A 15,840-nucleotide genomic window follows, 5' to 3' on the forward strand; every position below is an offset into this window, starting at 1 on the left:
TCCTCTGATAGAACCGATTTCATGGGCGTAACTAAGGACATTTAGTCCCACCCCGGAACATACTGTTATATCAGGAGGAAGTTCATGCCTCTGTTTAATATAGAAAAATCCCTTGCACACAAGAGTACGCTGTGCTTTGCGCAAGGATATGTTAGCCAAGCATCTTTTTTTTCTCAAATGATGCTTCTAAGTCAGTGTTTGGATTTTTTTCGAATTTAGGCAAAATATTTATATCGTTCTAAAAAAATTATTAGCACAGTATTATTAATAAATAATTTGTATCACATGTAAACGTTGGAGTTTGGATTATCCGAGGACGTGACAAACTGATTTCATTATTTGAAATTTCTTTTCTGGAAAGATTACATGTATTTAGGCAGTTTACGAATATCTTGATTGATAATTACATACATCTTTCACTTATTCCACAATTGTTACCAGGAAATGTCAATAGTATAATATGATGAATAGTTCTCAGTTCCACACATGTAGTTCCACTGTGTGTAGTTCCACTGCATATAGTACCACAAACATTACCGCAAACTTTTTATGTTTTTCCCGTTTCACTCTCAACGTTTCTCTTCTGTGCGTGGTTTTTATAAAACTGCTATTAAACATTTTCCATGCTAGCAGTAGTCGTGGTCGTTATGGCATTGACTAAGGGTCGCGACGCTAGCTCTGCCAGTGGCAGCGAGCCAGACGGTCTAATATCCACCGCGATAAGATTTCCAGCAAAAAATAGAAGGTAATACATGAAGCCCTTGCTAAAATTACCCGATGATTTGGGATGTAACATTAATTCTCTCGGCTCCTTGGAGCTAATGCCAGCCAAAATAAACTCTTCTGGTAAAATAGCTTATCAAACAGAGTGACTTAATACACTGAACTGAACAGTGGGGAGCGGAAAACGTCACAAAGAATGAAGTTCTGAAATAAATATGAAAAGATTTCAAACGAAGAGGCAATGAAATATTCATATGGATTGAAAATGAATCCTGGAATAAGTTTTCAATTGGGCGTGAATGTTTCACTCGTGAACACACATTTAAAATGCGCCATATATTTTTTTCAAGAAAAAGTGTTGTTTTTTTAATTCTTTGAATAATATCCTTACTCATCTCAGAGTTTAAATTGAGATCTTAAAATGAAAATAATGCACAAAAAATTACATTCAATCTTAAATATTCATATAAGAAATTAAGGGCAATAAATATGACAACCGGAATCCAGGGACTAATTTTTAATTTCAGTTAATTTGAAATCAGTTAAAATTAATGGCTGGCATGAAGGACGAAATGATGTGTGATAATTTGAAGTCTTTCTCCATGTGCATTTATTAGAGCGCAGGTAATTCACCTGACGCCCGAATTAATGGAAATGACCCATTTAAGATCAAAGCCCAAAATTACATTACTTTTAGTGTATTGAAAATTAGTACGTGATTTGAACGCGTGCATTGAACTTTGAATGCATTAGAGCCGGTCTTAGGATTTCATCCGTGAATGAAATTAAATTATTTTTTCTACTGTATACTAGATTTTAGCTTGGCTTCAGTTTTGCCCCCAGTGCTTACGCGCGCATGCACTCGAATAGTGACTGATCGAGCTGCTTGTTAGATCATTCTCAACTCTCCAATCTACTTACGTCTTAATCAGCTAAATTTGAAATTGAGAATACCGTCGAACCCCAGGTGATAAATTTCAATACTCATAGTTGAGGAGTTACTGCAGTCAGCGCTGCGTTAGATTTTTTTTATTTGTGCCAGCTTCTATTTGAAAAATCGTAGGTTAGCACGAAGTATTAAATAGCATGTAATGAGATGAAACTGTTAAATGGCTGTATTTTCAAATTAAATATTTATCTATCATCCAGCTGGGACGTAAATGTCACACGGATCCCGGGCGTAACATCTCACTAGTACTAGACTAATAGTAAACGTAACTTCTGTCTTTTTAAAATTCAATAGGTATAAGTTATGACAAGGCGGTTTTAAAATTTTATAGCTATAAGTTGCATCATCATTGTCTACAAAGAGCTCTGAAGCAATGTTCAAATTTGAGACTGAAACTTCGTTTTCACGCTGAAATGTGGATGCTATTTATGAATTATTGCTGAATGAAACTGTCGAACATCCCTCTTGAAGCATCGCTGCAGAGATGAGAGAGCACTCGTGAGGGCGACTCCGGAGAGTAACGGGGAATATCCCTGAACGGTGTGCGTTTGCTCCACCACGCCCTCGCCGAGGCCACCGTGTGTATGGGGTAGAGTGGATGACGGGGGGACACGGGGGGAAACTGTCGTGCTAGGCGACTCCCGACCGAGGAGGGAGGCGCTCGGGGCGACTCTGGGATGACGAGACCTCCCCTCCCTCTCTCCCTCCCTCGCATCAAGGCTTTTAGGAATTCAACGCGGGGCCGATGGAGGCCCGATCGTCACGCGGAACGAATCATCCGAGATGCGTAAATGCCTATAAAATTATTTCGATCCGGGTAGTTATCTTCGAATCGTCCTCGGGGAGTGAGTGACAGGGGGGGCTGAGGGGAGGGTGGGATGGTGTGGGGGGAGGGGTGAAAAGTGGAAGAAGAAAAATGGATGAGTGGGGAGGGGGGGTAGGGTCGCGTTAGCCGTGGGCGAAAAGGGGGGGGCGCATACCTTCGCAAATAGACGTCCGTTCCTCTCCCCCGAGAGCCTCTCCCCGAAAATCTCCGCCTCTGGACGGACTCCAAATGCGAGGGGAGAGGACTCTTACGCTCACTCATTAGAGAGAAGGATTTTCCTCTCCCAAACAGCGAGGGCAGGGAGGTGTTCTTAAGGACGGCCCTTCTCACCAACCTCTTGCCCTCTCTCTTCACTTAGAAGGACTTCACGTAGAGGCTTGAGTCGGGGGGAGTGTGGGAGACGAAAAGCTTCAACTTTCAGTCGGTGCAACATAAGGTGGATCAAGAGGCTTGAGTTTGATTGATTGATTTACGTGTTTGTTTTACCTATCACGACATTCGAATTGTCTTCCTGGCCACTTACAGATAAGCGCCGTTGAAATATGTAACCCAATTAATAATGATGTTAAAAGCACCCAAACATATGACACAGTTTCAGTTTCAGGTGGTGGAAATGAAATCCTTCATGATGAAAGAAGGCACTTCTTCTCTGTATAGGTACCTGTAGGTGTTACAATGTAACGAAACCTAGGTCGCAATAAAAAAATCTATGTGGAAAATCTAATGGTTTTCTTTAATCCAAACATATGGAGTTTTATAACTGTGGACTAGCTGGAAGGGCAGAATATAAGTATTGTAAACTGTGTTTAAAATTTAAGCAAGCATGAATTTATTTCCCAAAAATTTAGGTCACGATACATCTTCTTTATCACTCTAATTCTTTACTAAACTGTTGAACATATTGATATGATTTCGGCATTAAGTCACTTTTTGACACCAATTAGATATATGAGAATAATTCTATAGCCCTAATAAAACCAGTAATTTTCAAGGTTAAAACGTACCTATTGATCCAATAGTCAGACGGTGGACGTTTATCCAATTAGTATGCTGAAAATTCATGTATAAATTCAATATATTTGAACATATTTATGCATTTCAAAGCTATCAGTTTGTAGTAGTGGGCATGACAAACAATTCTGCCACAACGGCGGGTTCATTTTTTAACATCCTGAATGGTATTTACAATTGGTGCTTCGGTGCCCTCGTTTCCGTCGAGTGGCTGAATTATTCGATAGCAGAGGTCTAACTGAAAAAACAAATACACGTAAATGAAGGACCTTCAAGTGACTTCGATCTCGTAACTCTGAGGATGTCTGACTTTCCACGCATCCTGTGCCTGTATTCAATAATATATATGTTCCCTCATCATGCACGTCCATACCATCGTGTATCATGATAATTGTTCTTTTAATGCTTTCATTGACATGATATATGATCTAAAATGCCCCGCTTTATAACTTATATGTACGATTCTTCATCAAATGAATTAACTTCCACATTACACAACCTTAGTCGAGGTCTTTTCCTCGTTGAAGAGAGAACTTTTCACGTTTATTTGACCTGCTTGCCGGGCAGCCCACGGTGACTTTTACGGATTCGTAGGTCGAGTGGTGGTGTTGTTAACGCCCTCTCATGACGCTAGTTTGCTTCTCCCGGATCGAAGTAATTGCCAATGGTTTTGATTTTGCATTTTTTAACATTCCAGTCGTTTCAGCTACGGTGACACTTGAACATTCCTTTGGGCAATCCGGAGATGTGATCTGCCTTCAGCCATGATCAGCGTTACAATATATTACGTGCTTTAATTTAATTGAAATATGTTTCCGACCATTATCATGGTTTAATTTTTAATGTGTCATCATTTCTTACAAGTCCGTGAATTGAAAAATAAAAACAGCCCCCTGTCACCATTAAATAGTATTTATTGATTATATATTTCAAATTTATAAACGCTTCGGCTTTTTGGTATGTGAAAATAGTAGGGTATTAAAATTGTTTCACTTTAATTAACTGTCATTACTCTATTTTACAAGATATATAAAAAAAAATTTCGAATTTGTAATGAAATATACGGGTAGAATTTTTTTTCATTCCTTTTCAATCCAGATAAAAAGAAAATTTAGAATCAGCAAATTGTAACGTGAAAATCTTAACTCGTAAAGTTTAAATATTTGGAGAAAAAGTATTTGCATTGATTATTACGGCAACTTCATCATTTGATTCAATATGGAGTATGCTTTTCAAAGTACGAGCACCCGTTAAATCCCCAATTTCTTACGCTGACTTTTACACCAAAAGCTGATCGTTAAATTTATCCTTTGCATGTGTGCTCTTTAATAGTGCCGAAATAGGGTAAAACGATGTGCGTATATAGAGATTTTTAGGCACATGGCATTTATCAGCCTTGGTGTAATGTAAGTAGAGCGTATTATAATCTATATAGAGCGTATTATATATGTTTGCCCATCTCAAAGGTAGTTGCTAAGTTTTCTAATGACTAGATGGAAAGGTAGCAATAATTTATGCTTCAAATAGCCGGACATCCACAATAATGAGTTATAAGTAAGAATTTATCCTGCACTAAATCTCTCAGTGCTCAAAATTTAATTTCATACAGTTTCGTCTAAAAAATGAATTTTATTACGGTTTTGATTTCCAAAAACTAAGCTGAACAGCAAAATATCGTCATTAATTATTGAAAGCCACCTTACACACTCCTTGCATATTTCGAATTACAAATATTGAGATAATCAAATGATAAATATTATCTACCTTTTTAACGGAAGTGATTTTCTCAAGCAGTATTAAAAAATCCGTGAAATAAATTGACAACGAATTTTATAATTCTTGCATGCCTTTAAATTTGGACTATCTAAGTAAGATTTGTGGCACGTGAAGTTAACTCCTCCACAACCTCTTAACTTTGTCACCACAACACAAATACAGTAGGCAGTATTACTTTCTGTAACTTTGCTGCAGTTTCCAGATTACCTTGTGAATTTTTTTTCACTCAAATTATTTTTGATTAATCATTCTTAACGTACGTACATATTCCTCTTCTATAGGAGATTCGAGGGAGTTCTCAGTTCAAATTCCCTGCTAGGCGAGGAAAAGGTCAGACGAGAGCCAGAGAGAGCGAGCGAATAGAGTGCGCGATGCCGAAGCGGTTTCTGCGAGACTCGGCTCGCTGGATCTGCACGACCCTTTTATGCAATTGCTCCTCTGAGAAGGAGTAGTTTACCTTTGAACTTGACAGCTAAATGAGCGACCACGACAGCAGGGATTGAAGACGCTTGGGCGCCATTTGACGCTGGATTTATATTTTCGTGCGGAAGGTACCTAGGTTTCATTTGAGACTCCCATTTGAACCGAGCACCACGGTGGGTAAATAATGAACGCTTATCACACTTTTAGATCGAAAGAGAATGAGGTACATCAATATTTATAGTGAAATCCTTTGGATTTAATTAAGGACTCATCAACAGACACGTATATTTCCACTTACATGGTGTGCAGATTAAGTTATGGCAAACAATCGTACTTAATGAGCATATTTAGCAATTTTTTATTGTCCATTTTTACTAAAGGTCACTGGAATTTTATTAACATAATTTATCACCGAGTTCGTAAATTTTAGGCGTTTCAAAGGTGCCTTACAAAAAATCATTTCAAATCCGCTTATTTCACTAGCAATTTTATTATCTTAATATATCGCCGAGTTCGTATATTTTAGGGGTTTCAAAGGTATCTAACAATAAAATCATTTTAAATATGCTTTTACCACTTATTTAACTAGTAATATTGTTACTTCTTCGTTCAATCACCACGCAGTTATATAAACGGAAATTGTATGTTTTATGGCCGTAAAAGTATTTATTTTGATAATAAAACCCATTGAATCGTTTTCTACGAGGGTTCATGCGTTAGGATACTAAGGACTTACATCACTGGCCGAAATATAAGAGGCAGTCTAAAGCCAATTTTGAAAAAATGGGTTTGAAAAGTGAATCACTAATGTTTCTTTGAATTAATTATTGGACAATTACATCCCCTCTCCATTGTTGCAAAGCATTGAAGATGAAATCATTTGCGGAGATGCACGCTCTTACCAAAGACCAAGAGGCACAGCAATAATGTCTCCATGGAAAATATCTGTTAGGAACAACTCAAGTCATGTACTCAGGACCTCGACTGTTTCCGCGGAGGGTGGGAAGCCAAGAGATAATTTGGAGGATTCAGGGAGGTGTTAGTCTTCCGCCGCCAACTAATGTCGTCGCCCAACTGTTCCGGACTCCTCATATTAAGACGGCAGGACTCCTCTCCCCTTGGGAGATGATCTCTTGGCCGGGAGCCACCCAGTCTGTGAATAGAGCAAGCAGACGACAGTTGGAGGTACACGTCAGACTCCCACTGACTGTTTCGCCGATCAATGCCTAATTATTAGACGTTCATCATATTTTGTCTCAGAAATTATTACCGAGGAACAGTCAATATATTAAGTATCATCATGCGGCCTTCTATTAATTTCTGTCACTCTACACCATTCTTCTTTTTGATACCTGGATGTGATGTAAAACAATTACGCTTTTTTCATTTTTTCTAATTCATTTTCAAGTCCAATGTTAATTCAACGACTCACGTGGTACGTTTTAATCTTCTTTATCGCAGGGAAATCAGAACTTCAAATAGAACTGTCTCATCGCAAGATGAGACCGTCCATTCAAATTTAGAGAAGAATTCCGTCTAACGAAATTTCTTTTTTAGAAATGTGTCCCATCAGATTTCTTCCAGGTGTGCTGCGCGACTAATTAATGCAGCAAGCTATATACTACTCATTATGCTAAATCGGAGATTCGTTATTGAATTCGACATTCAGCAATTATAATGGAGATTATAGTTTCCGATGAAAACGACGTTGTCATACTTCAAACCGCAGTTTTAACTAAACACTCAATCCTTTTTAGAAAAAAAACTAACTTAAACTTTTCGTTGCCATAGCTCAGAGGAATTAGAAATGGTATCTTAACTGAGAGAATTCAAATACTGTCTTTACCAAAGTCGAAGTTAATTTTTATTTATCTTATATATATATATATATATATATATATATATATATATATATATATATGTATATATATAAACGTACATATAGATAAACAGGGCGACATAACATCCTTTTTTGAAAGCATTTTGCGTTTGAAAAAAGGAAGTTATGTTGCCGCACGCGGTGTATACTATATGTGTGTGTGCATTTTTAAATGATGCGATTTCCTCTAAGAGTGCAGACTCATAACATCCTATGGATCTAGTTACTTGTTATACATTTTGGATGGCCCGATACCTTTAAATCGTACGCTTGATTGAACTCAGAGCGGATTTCGAGGGTTTCGGCACGACTCAGAGGCCGCGTGAGTCGGGTCGCGCGCATGCGCCGGTCCGTCGCCGAATATTTGGGACGGAAAACCGTAGCCCCCCTGTCGGACCGAAATACAGCATGACGGGGCGCGTGTGGGACGGAGATTTGTCCGTGTATTGCGGGAATCCCTCCCTCGAGAGGAGGGAAGCAAGAAAGGCGGGTTTACGTAGTTGGGAGGTGGCGCCGCTCGCTCGGGGAGAGCAGTGCGGCGCGAAGGCTGACTAAAGATCCGGATTTAGACGGGGAAGGAGAAGGCGAGGTTATGCGGTAGCGGTGGAGAGGTGGGGGGGGGGGAAGGTTGCGGAGGGGTTTGGCGTGAGTCAGCGGGAAGATTATTATCCCGCCGCGCCGCCCGAGGGCCGACTCCGCCGGACGCGATGGACCCCTCGCGAGAGAGCGCGACTGCGATCGGGTGACCTCGGGGTGGGGAAGGCGTGGGCTCGCAAAGAGAAGTCAAGCGGCATCCTCGCCGAATCATTTTACAGGCGCGGCAAGGGAAGTCATATGAATATCATGGTGAAAATACTTCCCGCCGGCAAACAGCAATTTGCCACTATAATTTTAGCGAATGATGGGCATAGCTCTCAAAGGATGGGCAGAACCATTTATTTAAGTAGAAAGCACCTGGTTCTTTACGGGTGACTTAATCATGCAGGTAAAGTTTCGCGTTGGGCGTAACTTTAAAATTTACACTAGCTTGGAATATATGTTTTGATGCTTATTTTCATTTCTCAAGTGCGTCCAGTGACGTCAGAAACAGCGCAAAGTAATCAATTTGAAGAGGGCACTGGTAATAACGTAGTTCCGCCCACGATATCATCAACACGATTTCAAATGATCAAATTTGTCCTTGGATGTTTCTTTAAATTTATTGATTTTTTACTTTTTAAATAAAATATTATATTAATAATGGCAATTATGAGCGTCAGAGAATAATTATGTAGACTTCAAGAGGTTATTTTACTTGAGAAAAGAGTTACATCATACCAATCTTACAAATGAATACCGTTAATTTGTTGATGTTGAATATTGAGAATAAGAGTAAATTTCGCATGCTTACGCGAGTAAGTACAAGTATCATGTAAGATCTGTACAAACCATCCATCCATCCATACATAAGGTTACACATTATTCTTAAGTTCACTGCTCACGTCTTGCATTATATTATGAATTATAACAAATGAAGTCGTCACTAAGCAAGGAAAAGATTGACATTTTTTCATCTATATTTAGTCTTGGATAGTGATTATTCTGCGATTGCTTCTGGAAGGAGACCACTTTGTTTTTTACATAAAACCGGGTATGATATTGGAAAACAACATTTTTATCGAGATTTTTTCCATACGGCATAATGTTTCTTCGAGTGCTACTTATATTACAGTTTTTTTGACAAATACCTAGGAGCATATATTTACAAAAATTCTATGTTTCTTCCTTAAAGTGGACATGAAGGTGATAAGGTGATATTCCGTGCACACAAATGTCTGTCTGCTAAGTCCCGTAGTCTGCCAGAAAGGATCATCCGCTCCGTAAGCACCGTTCAAATATTACGAGGGTCATCCGGAAAGTAGTACCCGTTCGTGAAATAAAGACACAAAAGTAAATATTAACAAACATAAAAAATTTTATTTGAAAGAGGATACTTTAAACTACTTCTCAACATAATCTCCAAGCAAATTAAGGCATTTGTCATAACGTGTGACAAGTTTCTGTATTCCTGCTGCATAGTCCTTCGCCGCCAGCTCATTGAGATACGCGAGGGACCCATCTTGCACAAATTTTTGCATAATGCAGATGGTGTTTAACAATTTCATGAACAATTGTTCGAGAAACATTGGGAAAATGCTCACAGATGTCATCAATTGTGACGCGCCGATCGTTCCTCACGAATTCGTCAACTGAGCTCACCAGTTGGTCTGTAATGACAGACGGTCTCTCCGAACGCTCATCGTCGTGTGTGTTCCCCCTCCCCATGTTGAAGTTGCGACACCACCGCCGAACAGACGACTCGTCCATTACATTGTCTCCATACACCTCCTTTAATTGGCGATGAATATCACATGGGCGAACGTTTCTTGCATTGAGGAATTTAATCACTGCCCTCACTTCACAACTGGCGGCGTTCTCAATTTTTTTAAACATTGTAAACAATCACAGAAACAACACAGGCAATGCTAGCGTCACGCAACTTGGCTCAGAGAAGGCAGACAAGCCACTGAAGCTATCTGACCTCGTCCAGCGGCTACTCGCGTCGTCAGCACTTCATGCGGCACGAACGGGTACTACTTTCCGGATGACCCTCGTACATCTCACCGAATACGGGAGAGAAATGTTTTCAAAATACAACGGGTAGAGGCTACAGACAGTGTGTCGTCACACAAAACGTAATTTTGCATTGGTACCAATATATAAATGGTACAAATTAAATCTGACAATTTCGTACTCCGCTGCATGGCAGGAGATGCCATTGACTCATCGATACTCTGATCATTGACAATTCTGTAACATCAGTGCGTATACGGGAACAAGAGTGATGTAACATTTGAAATAGATTCAAAATTTTAATAACCAAAACATATGATGGTCTCTGGTTTCCATCATGAAAATTTGAATTGGTAAATTCATAAAAATCAGTTGACATAGGTGTCAATGGCAGACAATTCAAACCAAATTCTTGTCCTCGGAGGCAAATATCCCTTCCTAATTTTCATAAAAATTGAGAAAGCGCATTTCTCTTGCAAGACTATTTTTATATCTGTTCAATTTAACAATATTATATATACCCAGCATTACTCTCTGAGGACGAAACGGCTACTGCAATGCACCGTGTCCGCATTTAGTTTTCTTTAAAGCTCCAATATCTGTCAAAATTCTAAACTTGAAATTTACTGTCGGTTAAACGCAGATCGCTAATGGAAAGTGTTTATAGCGTTATAACTCTGGTTATGAACTCTGAAAGTCATAGGAAGTTTTATTTCCACCGCATTGTACCATTATCTTTTCTTCTGTTTATGCTTCTCTGCTTTTCCATCTAGTGGCGTTTGAATGCGAGTAAAGCAGTACTGACTGACCTCCTGGTTATTCTGTTATTTTTATTTGCGATTACCACAAATAAATTTCAATTCGTCGTGGCACCTTTGTTTTAATTATGATTACAATAACATTTCAGCTCAATATTGATCTTTAATTTCCTAATTATTCCCGATAACAAGGAATGCTCAATTTCCGTTGTTAATTCACAGATTTTTTTATTTTCCCTAATTAATTAGGTTTCTTAATTCGACTAAAGTTTTTCCAAACATTGTTTCTTAAAAAGTCTAGTATCGTAAACGGATCTTTCAAAATAATATAGCTTTATCAAAGCTCATGGAATGGCGCCCAGAGGTGTAATGAAGAAACTATAATTAACAAAAGATAAGACTCGTCTTTCTACGCTCGAATCGCTTGAGGGATTACAATCAATAACGTGTCACCTTCTAGCCCTGTCTGTGATAAGTAAACACAGCCTTGTTTGTGGCCTTATCTCGACTTTTCTCCGCACAACAGCGATTCTTGTCTGAGTTTGCCCACATTTTCTGTACAAATTCGTGTGCCTTGTACATTGCATGGTTCTCCAAGAAATTTCATTGCGTTCTGCGCATGATAGCCATTTCAGTACCAGTATTTATTTTTCTTGCTGATTAAATGGAAATTTAATGTATTTCCTTCGCATTTATCGTTTAATCATACGTGAAAAAACAGGAAGTATTGTTCATTCTCAAACGACAGAAAATTTAACAGATTAGCCTGTCTGCACTTGAGGAGAGTGAATTGGGAGGCACCGAGAGTTTAAATCGGCAAGGAAGCGGAATGCTGCCCTTTTCAGACTTGGAAAAATCCATCCTCCCGTCCGTCGTGTTTTAATTCCTAATCTCCGCCATAAATCAAGTGGTGGGACAGGTGTAGTCCGTTTTCTGCTCCCGTAAAAATAAACCATAAGAAGTTCAGCCGATAGAAAGAGTTCCCAACGCAGATCCCCATGAGCACCTCCCCACGCTCAAATGGGACGGGTACACCGAAAAATCCCTGTGACCCGTCCTCTGATATCATTGGTGCGCGGGTGTGCCAAGGACACGGGTGATCCCGGTGGATCCCGACGTATTTTCCCTGCGACGCTTTTTAAAGAATTTATCAATGCAAACATCCGGTTCTCTTATTTTTGTTCACACCGTTTGCTATGAACTTTGCTTCGGACTTATAAGGGGTTGTAACTCATGGGGGTTCACAGGGTTTATGTAGAGCGTGACGATTACGAATGACACACCCGGAAACAACTCGATCGAAATTTTCTCCATCCGCCATTTCCAAATATTTTATTTTCATTGTCTTTCAATATCATTGTTTAAAATTAGAACGTTTGTCATCGGAATCATAATCATAATTTACAATTATTGGCAAATCACGTTTTAGGTACATGAATTCAGTTGATGGATGTCAAGAACTCGGTTCATTGAATTCATTTACTTTAACTAATTTTCCCGGCCATTTTAGAAAAACATTTCCAAATTTCATCGTTCGACATTTGTAAAAATTAAACACTTCCAGCTAGACTTAAATTGAGTAATGCCTCGTGATTTAAAATTTAATTATTTCTTAATACTATTATCTTATGTTTGAAATTGCCACAGATGCACGAGCTCCAAGTGAGAATAAATTGGGTTTCTCAGTTAGTAAGTAAGAATGGGGATGTTCTGCGTACGTCAACTGGTTTTGGGTCAGCACTCTGACGCCGGCCACATGAATCACTACCGCTTCGCACAACAATGCTGAAAGGCGTTTACCCCATCGCCGACAAGGCGCGCCCATTCAGTCGCGTGCCGTTGAATACAGTCTGCTTTTCCTTCGTCCAAAAATAAACCTAGAACGCGCGCGCTCTACTAAAATCGCTGCGCTTCTGTTTCGGCGAACAGAAGGCCAGGAGATGGAATCTTTTGAAGCAGACTTGATTAGTCCAAACAAAAACCTTTTTGTTTGCAAAAGGCGGTCAAAGGGACGAGGGAAAGGCGTTTCCTTGAACGCAGAATGTGGAAAATGAATCGTTTAAACGCCAGAGGCAGGACCTGCTCAGTAACCAGAAGGAAGGATGCAATCTGTTTAAGGCATGACGGGCAAATGATGAGTAAAATGTTTCCTGCAGGAGGGCAAGGGAAAGCAGCAACCTACGCGATTACGTTTCGTTGATGCTAAACTTTAATTGACAGGCTAAATAGTCGCGAAAACACATTCTAGTTTTGTAAACAAATGCAAGTTCATCCAAAGTGAAATAATGGTCCAATGTCATTTCAGGTAATAGCCACATGCATCTTGTTTCCATCTATAATTTAAGGAACGATCGTCAGATCATTGACAAAGTCATGTAAGCTCAAGGAATCATACAACTAAAACTTACCATCTTGAATTCATTCTTTGTTTGGTACTTTCGTTTTCATGCAAGGTAAAGTCCCGGATTATAGGAGTCGATGTACTTTTGTTGGGAAATGATTGTACTCTTTCTATAACACACCTTACACAACTAAGTGCACTGTCAGAGTACTTGTATAAGTCAGGAGACTAAGTTTAGTTCTAAATTGTATCGGAGTTTCTACCAAACTAAATGATCCTCAGGTAAAATGTCATACTCCAAAGACACGATTGAGCAAAATGGATACTTATTTTGATTATTTATGTGGACGCAATTAAAAACAGCCAACAATTAGTTTTAATATCCATCGCAATCTCGACTTTTTGTAAAAAAAAGATTATGCCACCACAGTAATTAGCCCGAAGGTTTCCTTGCAATGCGCAATCCGAGTCCAGCGGCGTGTGAAGTTCACAAATTCAGTGAATTAGGGAGACCTTTCTCTGTGCCGCCAATGGTTTCCCAGGAAGAACTGGTACCCGAAAAAAATCTCCCAGCTTAAGTGAATCTGAGGGTGTCCAGTAGCTGTACCGAGAATCGAACCCGAGCCCTGAGGTTCATAGCCCAGCACTCTACTCACTGGACTACTACGCCCCAGAAAGGGAAATTAAGGCATCGAATAGATACCAAAGAAAGGTTATATGTTTGGTATAAATACTGTGCCTTAATTTTTTAGAACCAAATACGGTTCACAGGACTCGAAAAAAAATCCCTACTCAGATATAATATTATGTCTTAGACGCATGTATAGATGCACAATGTTTGGGAGAGAGCATTTTATGAAATAGAAAATAAATTTTCCAAACTCCCCAATTAGTCAATATCAAGAAAAAATAGGTGATCACTACTGACAAAAACAATCAAAATGAGAATTTACAGTGGAATGTTTGCCCTCCATAACATTTGAGACGGGTGACCCCTGCCTCATGGCTACGTGTACTATATTACCGGAGGCAAGTGGGCGAGCTAGTGTGTCACAAACTTGATGCATCAAGATCTGAGTGCGTTAAATTTCCATTCCCTCTTTTAATATAATTTTATCGATGCTCTGCTTACTCCGCACGATCACGTATGAACTAAATGCATAATGGAGAAAATGCCAGAAAAATAATGATATTTTTTCATTAAAGCCAATAATTCTTTAATGTAATGTCCTCTCGCGTCTATTCGATTGTGTCAATGAAAATAAATTAAAAATAATGGGATAAGCCAACAAAATTGAAAATATACATGCATTCAAATCTGAGGAAAAATTTATTATGGTTGGTAGTTAGATAGATTGGTTACATGAGGTTCTTCCACTTCTTCACGTTTACACTTTTCATTGTAATACATAGAAATAGTTTTGTCACCCATGCTCCAGAATGTAGAAAATGTAGAAAACCACGGAGGATATGGTTGAACAGCGGCCTAAATGTTTTGAAGCAGTGAGTCAATTTAGTCGTTGACATAAGTTATGATTTGTATGTTTTAAAGTGCAGTTAGATTGTCTGTTTGGCTACGTGGTGCATTCAACTCCTACACTTATGATCTAACCTTGTATAAGTATTAACTTGTAAATCTTCAGGGTCAACCGTCCTTCATAATGCATCGCAATTGAAAATTAAATGATTGGGAAATGGCTATGTCTAATTGATATATATATATATACTTATATTTATATATATACATATTATTATTAGGTAATCTACCGGTTAAGGTAGGTTTTTGGATGGACACAGCTAATAAATAAATATTTTGAGACTCCTAACAAAACACACTACATCAGGCCCTCTTCAGCTTTGAGCACTTCCTTCCTCCCTTCATCCCGTCCAACATACCTATCCTGTTCCTTCCCTTTCCTCGTTTGCCTAACATTCTCCCCTCAATGTCTTCAACATCCCCTTTCCGGTCAATACCCCCTTCATCCACTTTTCCTGCCTCATAGGATTTCTCCCAATAAACCCCTTTCTTCGCCCACCATACCAAGTACTTCCTCATTTGTTTTCTTCTCTGCTATTCACACACACATTTATATATAATATAATATTATATATATATATATATATATATATATATATAATACAGAAAAATAATGCATGTAACCTTTACCACTAAAGAGCGAAAACAACATTTATGAGTTTAAGTTATTCCATGGCCTCATTGTGTTTTCTTCTCCACTACAGATAGAGCGTGAGAAAGCCGACCTCAGCGTACAAGTGATCCAGCTGTCGGAGAGGCTAGAGGAAGCAGAAGGCGGAGCCGAGAGCCAGGTGAGAGGAAGGCCACGCCCCCCGGTTTTTACAGCCAATGCCGAGGGAGGAGCGGCTGAAAGCGATTGCAAAGGCTTCGCTGCCATTGGCTCCAGGCGGCGTCCGCGCATTCCAGCCTATATCGACCACTCCCCCTCTCTCCACCTGGCCTGTCACCTCCCGTCTGAGTCAAAAGCACGTGCAGCCAACAAACAACACGCGGAACTAGTGTCAAGAGGTTGCGTGGTGAACTCG

The 15,840-nt window shown here is 39.3% G+C and overlaps 1 protein-coding gene across 1 annotated transcript in view; it reads left to right on the forward strand.

The window, feature by feature from the left end:
- Prm (Paramyosin) overlaps positions 1 to 15,840 on the forward strand; it is a 71,536-nt gene that overhangs the window by 7,969 nt on the left and 47,727 nt on the right. Inside the window, exon 3 of the mRNA XM_071590924.1 lies at positions 15,520 to 15,606. Coding sequence (XP_071447025.1) covers positions 15,520 to 15,606 — 87 coding nt within the window. The remainder of the gene's footprint in view (positions 1 to 15,519; positions 15,607 to 15,840) is intronic.

This window comes from Hetaerina americana, unplaced genomic scaffold (genome assembly GCF_022747635.1).
Source record: "Hetaerina americana unplaced genomic scaffold, ioHetAmer1.1.p SCAF_4, whole genome shotgun sequence".
NCBI lineage: Eukaryota > Metazoa > Arthropoda > Insecta > Odonata > Calopterygidae > Hetaerina > Hetaerina americana.